Below are 15163 nucleotides of genomic sequence, written 5' to 3' on the forward strand. Positions count from 1 at the left end.
CATGTTCAGTTCAGCCCTGAACAATTTTTAACAGCATGGTCCTTGTTCTGAGCCCTCTGTCCTAGTCAGCCCAAGAAGGTACAAATCAACTCCAACACAAAAGAAATCCAGACATCTCAGCTGGGCAGTTACAAAAGTTAGCAACAACATCTGAAACATATGTGGACAAGCTGTTCAATTACCATACAGGAGGCCCATTTCCCACACAGGTGATGGGAATACTGGGAGGGATGGCTTTACCTTTAGTGACACTGATCAGCTCTTGCACTTGTAGGATGACTGGGGTCAAGGTCCCTGTCTCATTCATGTAGGTGAAGTAGCTCTCCAGTTTGTCTTCAAACACATCCAGCTTGTCTCTCATGTACACAAACATGCAGAACTCAATGACGATGAACTGGGGACACAAAGCACAGGCTTCAAGTTCTCCCAGGTCAGTGGATCTCTTCCAGACAGTCAAAACTCTAAAAATGACTCCACACAGGCTAGTCTAAGATGAATGGAAGACCTACTCTGTTCTTCATCCTGAAAGGCCCAAGGAACTCTTGAAACATCAATGGAACCAGAGTGATCATGGGGTGGCTGTGAGGGCAATTCCAGCCACATCTCCACACTCTTCACTGATCTCACAAGAGTTAAACTGGAGATTTTCTGCATGATTGCCATCCTGCCCACCATCCCATCAGCCCCACCATGCTGCTGTTTCTCTAGCCTCTACTGTTCATCTTCCTCCAACAACCAAATCATGTTTGTCTCTGAAAGTGGAGTTCAAATGCTGTCACAAGGCAGTTTCTTAGTCTAGAGTAATCGCTAAACTTCAGAGCCGTCACCTTATCCCTTCTCTCTCCTAGGATGTCAGCCCTCATTCCAGGTCTTAGACCTGATGCTTCTCCCAGGCCAGCACTACACTGAATCATCCCTCTGCCCTCTCCCAGCTCTTAACTCAGTATATAGTATGTTCAATAAGTACTTAAGACACACTAATCAGAACTCCAAGTGCATTTTTCACCGTTCCAGAGAACTCCAGATGTCCTTTAAAATCCACTCTGGGGGCTGAGGGGTAGCTCAGTTGGTAAAGTGCTTGCTATCCAAGCATGAGCTCATGTTTGATCCCCAGCACCCACATAAAAAACCAGGCATGGTGGTGTATGCTTGCAATCCTAGAGCTGGGAAGGTGGAGGCAGGCATATCCCTGTAGCTCTCTGGCCCCAGGCTAGATTAATCAGTGAACCTCAGGTCCCAGTAAGAGACCCTGTCTCAAAAAATACAAGGCGGGGGGCTGGAGAGATGGCTCAGAGGATAAAAGCACTTGCCACACAAGCATGAGAACTGGAGTTCAGATCTCCAGCACCCACATAAAAGCTGAGGAGGCATGGCAGTCTGTCTACAATCCCAGTGCTAGGAAGGTGGAGACAGGCCCCAGAATAAGCTACCTAGCCAGACTAGCCCAATTGGTGAGCTCAAAGAAAGACGCTGCCTCAATAAAGTGGACAGTGGTGAGGAAGACTCCTGACATCAACCTCTGGCTTCCACACATTCATGGAAATACAGAGAGAGAGAGAGAGAGAGAGAGAGAGAGAGAGAGAGAATATTGAAGAATCCATTCTCCCTTCTTTTGTCTCAAAACTAGACTACTTGGGAGGGTGGAACTGCATAGCCATTGGAATTTAGGAAGTTATTGGGTCTTTTAGTATAACTGAACCAAAATATTCCCTTAAAAACTTTTTACCACATAGGGCTGGAGAGATGGCTCAGCAGTTAAGCACACTGGATGCCTTTGCAGAAGACCAGTGTTCAGTTCCCACCATCCACACGGCAGCTCACAGACATTGGTAACTCCATCTCCAGTGGATCTGATGCCCTCTTTTGGCCTCCCTGGGCATTGCATGCAACTGGGGCTCTTACATACATTCAGGCAAAACACTCATACACACATTAAAAAAAAAAAGCTTTACTAAATTATTACCATCCCGGTACCTTGAATATAAACAAAAATAATTGGGCCTCATCACTTTTTAAATTTTTTTTTTTGAGACAGGGTCTCTCTGTTGCCCCAGTTGGACCGGAACTTAACCAGGCCGGCCTTGATTGATCTCACAGACATCTGCCTGCCTGTGCCTCCTGAGTGCTGGGATTAAAGGTGTGCATCGCCATGCTCAGCTAGGCCTTACCACTTTTATTTCTACTTATCAATCCTGCTTTTGACTCAGCCATTTTATTCCAAACAACTCAGACCACACAAAATGTTTTGATGACTTGATAAAACATTGAAGCAGAAAAAAAATAATTATGACACCATTTAAAATACTGTCAAGAAAGCAAATGAAGGACATTCCTACACCATAAATCAATCCTATTTATCCACTTTTATTTTTTAATTCACTGAAATTATTTTGTGAGCATCAACTGTTTAAATGATTTCAATTTTACAGCATAATTTGCTGACTATAAATTCTGTAAGTTTTCTTCAAGGGATCATTCTACCAGCTTTCCTAGGTCAAGTTTTGCATAGCAAATGATTTCAAACATATTTCTTTTCCTCACTAGCTTTCAGTGGATGCTAACTTTTACCACGTGTGTTTTTAAGCACTGTCTGTTTTATTTATTTCATTCTGCTGTAATATTCCCGTGTAGGTGAAAATGTCCTCGGAGTTTAAATGGTGAGATTAAAGCATTGTGCTTCTTTGACTCACCAAAGTACCTTCTGACCCAGATTTTGAGACACACAATGTTTGCCTCAAAGAATCAGCGACCAGCCCTGACCCTCCTCTAAGTATGAAACAGAAAGGATTTTTATGGTACACTTACAAGGTACAAGCAGATGGCAGCCAGCACTAGGGTCCCAATCATCCGGCTGGGGAACTGGAAGCATGGGTCCCACTCATACACCCTGGCTTGGAACCAGGACTTTTTTCTCTCTCTGTGAATGAATAAACACCCAGGAAAGGGGGCAGTGGGTAAGTAAACACCACCCCCACCCCCGCTGCCGCTCATCTTGGCCTTGGCGCAGAGCGGGATCAGTGGCAGTTCCCACTGTCACTTTCCTTCAGTCTTAAGGACAAACTGGAGTTTGGAGGCAGGGCAACAAGTTTTCAAAGAAAAAGACTAAAATTCTAGCTTTTATTGCAGTTAAGAGTGCTCTGATGAGATGCAGGACCCCAAGTATGGTGTGGGGCTTTGGGAGACTATCAAGTGGGACTGACACAGACACAAGCCTCCTTTGCTGGCCTTCTTTCCTTCTATCTGTCCTCCGAAATGTAGTTATGGTGGCTGGAGTTCCAGCAGCCATATTGGACCATGAGACAGCACTGGGGTGGAGAAGCATATACTAAGATGCTAGAGCAGAAACACCAGTGGCCTGTGAGCTGCCATTGTGGGCAGCCTAGGGTTGCTGTGGGCCACTCACCTCCAGAGATCTTGTATATGAGAAAGTAACTAGTCTCTCTTGTTTATGCGTGTATTACTGTGAAAATTTTAATACAGGTAGTTAGATATAATTCTACTCAAAGTAGAAGCTTTGCCTCTGTGTGAAGTGGGACAAGACCCTGCAGCCCTTCTTTGGGATCTATGCACAGAGGCAGAGGCAGAGGTGGGCTGGTCTGGACCATCTCAGGTTTGGTGGGAAGTTAATCATTCCCTACCCTGGGTCTTACTGGTTAAGTGAGGCTGGCACTACTTCCTATGCCAAAAAGTGAGACATAAAACAGGTGAGCCAGGCTTAGCCCATCAGTGTAGGTCTATCATTTAGGCACTGTGTTTCCCGGTGGCATTTGATCCATTGAAACATGCTCATATGATTTTCATTTGGAAAACTCAAACAGAAAAATTTTCTTTCCACTGAGAGTATATGCTCAGAAGTCTGGGGTTGGCCATGTGGAGGAGGCCCACCTGTGTGAGGCCCAGACAATTAAACGCAGATCTGGGAGCCTCAGGCAGAGACACCTAGTTCTGAGGTTATCCCTTAAGCTCCAAGGTCTAGCTGGCTTCAAACAGACTCTCTCTAGAGTCTTACTAGACTCTAGTTCCAGTTCTGAGCCCCTCAGTTTACTTCTGAACTTTGGTCCTCTTTGGGCTGTTCTTGTTATCAGCAAGCAGGAGTCCTGACTCCAGAGGAGCCCTTCCACCATCTCAGGGCCTGTCCAGGGTGAACAGGGGCAAGGGGAGGGGCAGAAGAGCCTCTTACTGGAGGTCAGCCTTCCTCAGCAGCCTTTTCACGTGCTCTGCCTGGTGGGTCTCCAGCACTGGCTTCTCTTCCTACAAGGAAGCAAAGGATGCTCTGACTCATAGATGCAGTCATCACCATGGAGGCCAGGGGTTGGATCCTCTCCTTAGCCATTCCCAGCTTCTGGCCTCTCTCAGATGGAGGAACAGGCTACTTTCCCAAAGGCCAGAAGTCTGGCCTGCCTCAACTCTCCTGCCCTGGCTGGGCCAGTCACTGCTCTCAGAACCCCAAATCTAAACCTTTTGACTGTTGGTGAACGGTGGGACGTGTATGTATGTTTTACCCATTTCTTTTTTTTCAGTATCGAAAATCAAGTGCCCAGTATGGTGGTGTGTCCCTTTAATCCCAGCACTCAGAAGGCTGAGGCAGGCAGATCTCTATGAGTTTGAGTTTAGCCTGATCTACATAGTGACTTCCAGGCCAGCTAGGGCTACATAGTGAGATCCTGTCTCAAAATAATTAACAACAACAACAACAATAATAATAATAATACCACCAAGTGGCTTTTTGCTTCTACAGCAGTCAGAATTTTCATACTTTCAGATGGGATCTGACCCACTCAGGATGCTGGCAGAGTCCAGAAGTGCTGGTCGTAGACCTGGCTGGCTGTGTACAGTTTGTGTGCCTTGGGAAAGCTATGTCTCTGCTCTGTAGGCCCTCATCAGCAAGAGCAAACAATGCTTTCCAAAGGTTATTGTGAGGATCAAATAGGGTACTCTGTATGAAGTACCTGGACACTGCGTTACATAGGGAATCTGGTCTACATAGTGAGTTCCAGGCCAGCTGGGGCTACAGGGAGACAAAATAAGCAAACAAACAAGAAAGCTAGTGTGGGGGCTGGAGAGATGGCTCAGCAGTTAAGACCACTGGCTGCTCTTGTAGAGGACCCAGGTATGGTTACCAGCTTCCACATGGCAGTTAACAATAAGCTGTAAATCTAATTCAAGGAGATCCAATGCCCTCTTCTGGCCTCTGTGGGTGTTGCACACACATGGTGCACTTACATACATGCAGACAAAATACTCATACACATAAAATAAAAATAAAAATACATAAGTAGCTTCACTATGACATCTTTCTCTGTTCTTTGTCAGTCAATACTGTTTCTGATGATGGCTGATGGTTCTGATCAGCCTGGATCACTGGGTGAGAATGTGGGAAAAAGTCCTCAGTACGCTCTTGATTGGCACATAGGTAAAGTAAGAAGTGAACATTTATTGTTTAAGTCACTGAGATTCAGGGGCTATTTGTTACTATAGCATAACCTGGTTTATCCTATCACATTCTTATTTCAAAATAAGGACCAAAGGACAAGAAAAAATTAAAGTCAGTCTAACAAACCATTTACATCTCCCTTAAACCCCGAAGGGGATGAGAACAAAGCTGTGGCTTTGAGCCCCCAATCATCACTGTAAACTCCAGGGTCTGATTCATAGCAAGGTAAGAGGAGAGGAAAGAGCCTATCTGGCCCCAGTATGACCTCTGTGTTGGAGCCATTTGCCCTGAAAGGGAGAGGCTGTACATGTTAGCATGGGAGAACAGCAGAGCCCACTGCCCAGGGCTGTGGTGAGGGCAACCCATGGGGGATCTGCAGTGCCCATGACAATACTCACCGCCTGGGACTCCAGGCCCAATTGGACCTTCAGAGCCTTCCAGAACATGTGCAGGAAACGGCCCATCAGGAACCCCAGGCACATCAGGGAAGGCCAGTAGAACACAAGGGTCTCATATCTCCCCAGAAACTGTGACAAAAGCAGAGTGGGTGTGGGGGGGCAGGCTGCAGTGAGGCAAGGCCAGGCTCCCCACAGTGAAGGTGTGGGGGAGCAGGCTGCAGTGAGGCAAGGCCAGGCCACCACACAGTGAAGGTGTGGGGGGGGGCAGGCTGCAGTGAGGCAAGGCCAGGCCACCACACAGTGAAGCTGTAGGCAGGACACGGCCAGCTGGCACCAGGACCTGCCCTCTCCACACAGCTAAATCAGTAATAGTCCCTTCTCCCGCACCCCACTCGGTCAGCCAATCTGTTCTTCTCTGTCCCATTTCATATGTCAGGAGGAGAGATGGGCTTGGTGTCCAGCAACCCTGGATGGAACTTCTTCTGCTTTTTTGGGGGGTGGGGGCTTCTGATGAAGAAATTAAATATTCCTTTTTGGGAAATATGAGCCACTAGGAAACAGGTAGGTAGGTAGATGGAAGGAAGTAGTGGGGGACAAAAGAGCAGAGAGAGAGGGAGGCAGGGAGGGAGGGAGAGAGAAGGTGGGAAGAAGGAGAGGAGAGGATAGAGAGGGAGAGGAACAGAGGGAGAGCAGGGAGAGAGAGAAGGGAGGGAGGGAGAAAAGGGGAGGGGAAGGACCCACCCTATAACTGTCATAAGGTTGGGAGTCACTCACAATGGTAGAAGGAACAGGTTTCTCAAGGTAGTGTTCCTACTGGGGCTGGAGAGGTGACTCAGCAGTTAAAAGCACTGATTGCTCTTGCAGAGGACCTGGGTTTACTACCCAGAACCCACATGGTAGCTAACAACTGTCCTAACTCAAGTTTCAGGGAATCCAATGCCCTCTTCTGACCTCTGTGAGCACTGCATGACACGAGTACGCTTACATACATGCAGGCAAAACACTCATACACATAAAATAAAAATAATAAAAAAATTTTAAAAGCAGTGTTCATAGTTTTTCTTGTTTTCAATTTTTTTTGAAATGCCTTTAAAAAAAAAAAACTATTAACACTGGCTGTTCTTGCAGCAGACCCGGGTTCAAATCCCAGCACCCACATGGCAGCTAACAACTGTCTGTAACTCCAGTTCCAGGGAATCTGACAACCTCTTCTGTCCTCCTCGGGCATTGCACAACTTGGGTGCACTTACCTACATGCAGGCAATATACACACACACACACATAAAAATAAATAAGGGGCCAGGCATGGTGGCGCATGCCTTTAATCCCAGCACTCGGGAGGCAGAGGCAGGCAGATCTCTGTGAGTTCAAGGCCAGCCTGGTCTACATAGTGAGTTCCAGGACAGCTGGGGCTATAAATAAATAAATAAATAAATAAATAAATAAATAAATAAATAAAATATTTAAAAAAAAAAAAACTATTTTCAGACAAATACTATTGTGGCTAATCTTTTATAATGTACTGGTTGGTTTTGTGTTCTGGAGTCCTAATTCCGCCTTGGGGAACTGGGGTTTGATGTGATGTTGGGGTGCAGGATGGAGAGGCACTAAGATGGGGGCTCTCGCTTCCCTTCACCCTCCCTCAACACAGGCTCTGGCTCAGCCTCAGATCACAGTTAGCATTTTGGTGTCTCTTTGCATGCCATGTCTCAGTCTACATACCTGTGAGCCAAGACCGCTCTGAATATCCGGTCTGTTTGTCCCAGTCACTTTCCCACACACTCATAGTGCGTTCTTTAGATGAACCAAAATTTACTTAAAATTTCCCCTAATATTTGACATTTTAGACTTTTCACAAGTCTCATTTTTTAAAACTATGTTTCAATGAAGACTTTTGAAAACACAAGGTCAAATAGCACTTCCTTAGTCTGGATGCTCTCCTGTGGTTTTCTAATCACATGACCCCTGAGCCCTGCCTTCCCTACCAGTGGAATGGGGATAGGATTCACTGTCTTCAGAAGTTCAATGCTTAAGGACCAGGACTGGGACAAAGCTTAACACAAGGCAGTTCTTAATGACAGGAGCTGAATTAGAAAGAAGATCCTGTGCTCTCTCTAGTTATCCATGAATATTTTAATTTCAAGTATCTCTGAGAGGCTGACAGGTCAACGAGGTGCCAAAGAAAGGCTGTGATCTAGAATCTCAGGCTCTGGGGTCAGCGGTGAAGGGGCATCTTCCTGGGCAGAGGTGTGCTACGTGCTCACAACCCTGACCAGAGATGTGGGGGGAAGGCCCGTCCTCCCTATCTCATCTTTCTAATCAGGCTCCACCAGACTTTTTTTTTATCATTCCTATCTAATACTCCACTACTAAACTTGGAGAGAGTTGGCAAGGCAAGGCCTTTGTGGGCTCAGGCACAGATAGCTTCCCTTGGCTCCCCCAAACCTGCCTGAGCCTGTCCTAGTGCAGTGTGATCCCCTTTCACTTTGCTCCTTTTCTGGATCTAGAGAACTAACTTGTAGCTTTCACCAACTCTCAGGACAGTACATGGCCAAGTCAGAAAGGCTTCGCCTGTCTAATGTTCCCATTTGGTAGAAAGAGAAGCTGAGGCTGAGTAGAGAGCAAAAAAATGGGCTTTGGTGTCTGCCAGGCCTCAGCTGGCCTCAGCTCCCAGCTCTGCTGCCTCCTGTGAGTTACTCGGGCCTCATTATCCATCCTGTAAAGTAGGTTTGATGAACCTGGCAGGGCTGCTGTGAAGACAAAATTACAGCACCTGCCCGTAAACAGGCAGGCCTGATGAGCATGAAGTGCTATACAAGCAGACCATCGTGAGCAGCCCCAGATCCCCACCCCCACATGAGGGGAAACTGAGGCCCAGAGAGTGACAAAGGCTTATCCAAGCTCACATGGCAGGATAACTATGACGATGTGACTGAACATCCTGAGCATGGTCAGTAGGGACTTACCTGCCCGTGGGGACACTGTGAGATCTGAAAGACAGTGACAGCAAACCTGCAGGAACAGAAGCAGGGGTAGGGGCCTGGTTTCCCTCCCAGCATGGCCCAGAGGGTCTCAGAGTCTGTGTGGGCAGAGGAGGAAGATGAAGGAAGCTCCTCTTCTCCCCGGCCCCCAATATTTGGGGAGATAGGAAGAACAGGGTCAGCAAGGGATTTACCCTAGCCACATAGAGACACATATGACCCACAGAGCTGGGGCGAGGTCCCAGGTCTCTTAACTCTGACCGAGGCTCTTGCTGGATGTGGAGGCAGGTGGTCAAGGGTGTGGGAGGCAAGGGATAAGCCTCAGGGGTTTGGGAGTGGGATTGTTTCTGGGTCAGTCAGACAACAGATATTGTTAGGGACTGGAGAAGGAGGAAGAGACCAGGCCAGGATGGCCCCTGATACCAAGCAGAAACACATACACTTTCTCCGAGAGAAGCCATGGGCTTGGACAGGGAATAGGACTCCTGCTTCCCCCACTGCGACGCACTGAAGTTTACAGAAGTGAATTTTCTGAATCCCTGATTTGTAGGAGTCTAATCATAAGCATCCTTGTGAGGTAGACAGGGTCCTGGCCTGACCTTTGGAAACCTTAGAGTCACTCCATGAAGGGGCCACAGTGGGACATTGGACAAGTCATGTCTGTCCACTATGAACCTTGGTGTCCTCCACAAGGAGCCTCAGAGCATTTGTCTCTCACCAGGGCTCAGCCATGGCCAAAGAGGCTGGATGAGGAGAGCAGGCCGTCATCTTACCAAGTCAGCGTGTAGCCAAAGCCCAGGACGGAGCTGACCAGCTGGAACTCCGAGGAGAGGCAGGCAAAGAAGGGGAAGTGGGACAGGCCAATTTCCATGCCTCCAACCAGAAGTATAAAGGCTAGAAGAGACAAGGTGAGATGCTGTGGGTTCTTCCGCTCGCTACTCAGAGACCCAGAGGTGCCATGGTGATTTATCCTGAACTAGAGCCAGGGACCTCAAGACCCAAAGAGATGGGTAGAAGAGCTCTGGGTTATGTCAGAGGAGTGCATCAAGGCCCTTAGTTCAGCCACAGACCCTCCTTGTTCTCTTTCCACAGTAGGTGACAGCCGACTATGGAGTTGAAGACTGAATGAACAGCCGGTAAGACAGACCGTTCTGTGGAAGGTGATGGTCACACTGGTTCTACCGCTACTGACCTACTCTGAGATGTTCTACAGGACCTAGGAAAGTCATAGTCATATCAGATGACCTTTACTAGGCATCTGCCTTGAGCTACTCCTGGGCCAGACACTAAGCAGAGGAACGGACAGGGTTCTTGCCATGAGATGCTGACCCATGGGGAAGGCAGTTGAGAAAGTCAGTGGTATGAAACATCCCACAACAGAGAGAGGCACATTTATCCTGCCACAGGGATGCTCTAGAGGAGGCCAGTGACACCCCTCCCCAGGGAGGAGGGCGGGAAGGCTTCCCTGACTTTGCACTATTAGGAGTCTGTAGAATAGGGAGGAGAGAGGAAGGTCATTGCTTACTCAAAGGATAGGAGGTGACTGGATATGGCTGGTCAGTATTTGGGGGAGGGGGAGGGCTAGGGGGCTGGAGGGAAGAATCATCCCAAAAGGAGGCCTTGCAGGAGGATAGCAGCTACAGCAGCAGGTGGCCTCATCCCCCAAGTACCCCAGAGCCACTAGGATGCAAAACCAAGACCCACAGACACATCTGCCACGAGCCTACTGGTGAAACATTTGATACGCACAGTAAGTAGAAGCTGGGAGAAGCCAGAGGAGTGGGAGGCTAAGAACCAAAGAACTCAACATTTCCGGCAGGTACTAACTGGAAACTGAATCTGAACTAGGTGAGTGGAAGCAAATCTTGGACAGGTCTAAAGAAGCCGCAGTCATCCCAAGAACTCACTGCACTAACCACAGAGACCCGTGGAGGACAGAGCCTCCCACCGAACGTCGACATGTAGAGTAGGCCTCAGATGAGAAGGAGCTCAGAGACAGTGGGTCCAGACAAGGGTGGGGAAAGAGGAAATCTCAGAAAGTCTGAGAAGACGATACACAGATGATAGACAGACACAGCCAGGCCTAGTGGCATAGGCCTATAGTCCCAGCTATTCAGAAGGCTGAGGTAGGAAGTTCACAAGTTCAAAGCTTAGCTGGGCTATAGAGTAAGTTCAAAGTCAGCCTGGGTTGCATAGGGAGACCTTGTGGCAAAATAAAGCATAAAATAGGGCTAGGGTGTAGATTACTGTCAAAATAACTGCTTAGCATGTACAAAGCGCTAGGTTCAATCTCCAGTTCCTCAAAAAATTAAATAGATATGATATAGAGATAGTGGTGGTGGTTGTGGTGACACATGATGTGATAGATAACAGATGCCAGACAATGACTGATGGTAGTGATGGTAGACAGAGGCTGCAGATAAACCTAGAGACATGGAAGTAATCCCTTGTGAAAGGAGAAGAGGAAACTCTGGGGCCGTGAAAAAAGAAACAATGTCCTGGCCCAGCAGTGCCTCTTAAATTCATAAGAAAACTCAGTTCACTTAAAGACAAGTCACAGAAAATGATGAGAGTCCAACCCAGAGTGATCATGAGAAAAGAACAGAAACTGTCGCTACAGATAACAGAACCCTCCAGACAGATGGGAAGTGCCTGGTGTTGCCAGAGAAGCAAAAAGAAAATTTAGAAATGATGGAATTTAGAGATGAGGAGTCTATAAATCAGAATTTGAAAAAAAAACAAAAATGAAGATGAATGAAGAAAAGAAAGATTTGAGAAGACAGTCCAGAAAACTCAGAAAAAAATAGAAATATAAAAAGTAAAACAAAAAGTGGATCGATTCTTACAGAGGTGCTGGGGACAGAGAAGAAAAGGACACTGGACTCATGCCTCTATCTAAAACAATGAAAACCCAACGATGTATAAAGGAATGGTCTGTCTTTAAGACTCAGTCAGAAGAGAAGAAGTATCACTGGAGGGCAAGCAGAAAGGTGGACCCTACATGCCTCACCTTCGCAGACTGCAGTGGAAGAAGGGAAAGCCAGGCAGAGCCCTGTGGGCTAATGGAGTTGAGGGAACAGAACAGAGCATGTGGGAAGGGAAGACAGAGATAGGGCCATAGCAGAGTCTGGGGGTGTAGGGGATGTCCTGGGAGAGAGTGCTGGAAGACAGGGATCCAGAGAGGGTGCTCCTGAGTTCAGCTCAGCCTTCGCTCTCAGCGGGTAAGGAAGCCATCTGTGGTTAGGGAAGGGCCACCTGCAAGGTTAGAGCAGCAATCCCTCACAGCTGACAGGGGCCAGGAGCACTGACTCCTCACCTGCCACATGGGGGAAACCTCAGGAGTTCAAACCATGAGCAAAATGAGGATCCCATCAAAATTTAAAATCTTTATGTGTTAAAGAACATTGTCATAGGGACTAGAGAGATAGCTCAGCAGGTAAGAACACTGGCTGTTCTGCAGAAGACTTGGGTTTGAATCCCAGCACCCACATAGCAGCTAACAACTGTCCGTAACTCCAGTTCCAGGGGATCTGATGGCCTCTTCTATCCTCTGTGGGCATTGCATGACACAGGTACACTTACATACATGCAGGTGATACATTCATACACATGAAAATAATAAGCAGAGATCTGGCTTTTGTAGGCTAAGGCTGAGATCCTAGCAGACAGCCTGAGAGGGTGGGTTCTGATCTCCATCCTGTAGCAGCTCTGATCTCAGAAGACCCCAGAGAGTGCTGAATTCTGGCCTCCCTCTGGCCTCTCCCTGACAGAGGGGCTGAGAATGCAAGGAAATGCCTGAGAGCCCCCGATCCTGCCTCCATGTGGTGGTCAGCTTCCCCTACAGACAACCTGAGAGGGTGGACTGCCTGAGAATGCCCAGATCCTGCCTCCACGTGGTGAAGGAAGCCTGAGTGTACCTGACTGAAACCTGAATTGGGCATTCCAATTCTGTGGGTACTCCTGGACAGCTGATCTGAAGCCATCAATTCCCTCCAAAATAAACCTGAGAGAACCTGAACCCTGCACCAACTAGCTTTACATAACCAATAAAGAAAGGATCTAGGCAACCAGATAATACAAACAGAAGCGTACTTCAACTTAATTCTCATATCAGAATCATAAACAACAAAAGAAATTCATATGCCAAAATCACAACGAAAGAATAATAAAATGGAAAGCCAAAACACTATCTCCCCACCAAACTCCACCAATCCTGTATAAGAATTCTACAAGGAGAATCCCCTAGAGACCCGGGACACTGAATTTAAAAGAACAATCATAAACATGATCAAGGAATTCAACAAATTTAAAGAACACACGAACAAACAAATCAAAGAGCTGAAAGAAGATAGGGATAAACTTCTGAATGAATTCACAAAAGAGACAGAAACATTGAAGAAAACTCAGGCAGAAATGAAGAAGGAAGTGAAAAACTCAGTAAGCCAAACTGAAGCAACAGGGGAAAGCCTCACTGCTAGAATGAATGAAATGGAAAACAATATCAACACTAGAGGATAAAGTTGAAGAATTGGACCACTCAAGCAAAGATTATGGAAAATTTAAAAAACACAGGAATGGAACTTGCAAGAGATGAAAAGACCATAAAAAGACCAAATCTACAGATCATAAGAATCGAGGAAGGAGAAGCATTTCAGGTTAATGGTGTTGACCAGATCTTAAACAGGATCATAGAAGAGAATTTCCCAAAATTAAGGAAAGACATCCCCATAAAAATACAGGAAGCACATAGAACACCAAATAGACAGGGTCAGAAAAGAAACTCCCCATGACATATCATAGTAAAAACACTAAATGTACAGAACAAAGAGAGAATACTGAAAGCAGCAAAAGAAAAACAGCAAGTTGCATACAAAGGAAAGCCATCAGAATTATAGCTGACTTATTAATGCAAACTATGAGAGCCAGAAGAGCCTGGACCAAGTATTTCCAGTTGTACATGACAATAGATGTCAGCCCAGAATACTTTACCCAACAAAAATGTCTACTATATTTGAGGGTAAAAAAAATCTTCCATGACATGAATAGCCTGAATGGATGCATGTTCAGAAAACCTGCCCTTCAATGAATACTTGAGCAAGTACCCAGGAGAAGCAAAATAGAAGGAATCAGGTATAATTAACATAAAATTAGAGAACTTGAACAGCAATCAAAATGACGGCAACCAATGCACATCTTTCAATAATAACTTTAAATATCAATGGACTGAACTCTCCAGTCAAAAGACACAGCTAAGTGAATGGATTAAGAAGCAAAATCCATCACTTTGCTGTCTTCAAGAAACCCATCTCACCTTCAAGGACAGGCACTGCCTTAAGGTAAAAGGATGGAAAAGAATATTCCAAGCAAATGGCACCAAGAAACAAGCAAGGGTTGCAATTCGTACTAAGAAAAAATAGACTCTAAACCAAAACTAATCAGAAGACATAAAGAGGACCCTTCATTCTGATCAAAGGAACAATAAACCAAGAAGATATTACAATCATGAACATATATTCACCAAACTCTGAGGCAGCCAACTTCATAAAAGCAGTACTACTGACTTTAAGACCCAGATTATTCCCAACTCATTAATGGTAGGAGACTTCAAAACCCCACTGTCTCCATTAGACAGGTGAGCTAGACAACGAATAAACAGAGAGACATCTGAATTAAATGATACCATATATCAAATGGACCTAACAGACATCTTTTGAATATTCCACCCAAGCACCAAAGAATACACTTTCTACTCAGCACCCCATGAAACTTTTTCAAAAATTGATCACATAGTGGGCCACAAAACAAACCTCAACAAATACAAAAAAACTGAAATAATCCCATGCATTCTATTAGGCCACAATGCAATAAAGCTCAAAATCAACACTGGAAAAAGCCCTAGTCATTACACAAACTCGTGGCAATTGAACTACACACTGCTAAACAATGAGTGGGTCAAAGGAGATATTAAGAAAGAAATAAAAGAATTCCTGGAATTCAACAAAAAGGACAATACAATACAACACAACCTCTGGGACACTTTAAAAGCAGTCCTAAGAGGGAAGTTTATAGCTCTAAGTACCTACATTAAAAAATTAGAAAGAGCCCAAATAAATGACCTAACACTGCAACTCAAGACCCTGGAAAAGCAAGAACAAATGAAACCCAAACCCAGAAGAAGAGAAGACATAACAAAACTCAGAGTAGAAATTAATGAAATAGAAACAAAGGAAACAATACAAAGAATCAATGAATCTAAGAGCTGAAAAGCTCTTTGAAAAGCTAAACAAGATAGAGAGACCCTCAGCCCAGTTAACCAAAAGAAAGAGCAAATCCAAATCAACAAAATCAGA

The 15163-nt window shown here is 45.9% G+C and overlaps 1 protein-coding gene across 2 annotated transcripts in view; it reads right to left on the reverse strand.

Annotated features, from left to right (window-relative positions):
- Positions 1–15163, reverse strand: part of LOC103745739 (stimulated by retinoic acid gene 6 protein-like) — a 58030-nt gene that overhangs the window by 12632 nt on the left and 30235 nt on the right. For both annotated transcript variants that reach the window (XM_017801810.2, XM_029570736.1), the window contains 6 exons: positions 9587–9707; positions 8799–8844; positions 5833–5961; positions 4181–4251; positions 2806–2917; positions 241–394 (listed from right to left, as the gene is read on the reverse strand). In XM_017801810.2, coding sequence (XP_017657299.1) covers positions 241–394; positions 2806–2917; positions 4181–4251; positions 5833–5961; positions 8799–8844; positions 9587–9707 — 633 coding nt within the window. The remainder of the gene's footprint in view (positions 1–240; positions 395–2805; positions 2918–4180; positions 4252–5832; positions 5962–8798; positions 8845–9586; positions 9708–15163) is intronic.

The sequence above is a fragment of the Nannospalax galili genome, unplaced genomic scaffold (genome assembly GCF_000622305.1).
Source record: "Nannospalax galili isolate Female #2095 unplaced genomic scaffold, S.galili_v1.0 scaffold263, whole genome shotgun sequence".
Taxonomy (NCBI): Eukaryota; Metazoa; Chordata; class Mammalia; order Rodentia; family Spalacidae; genus Nannospalax; species Nannospalax galili.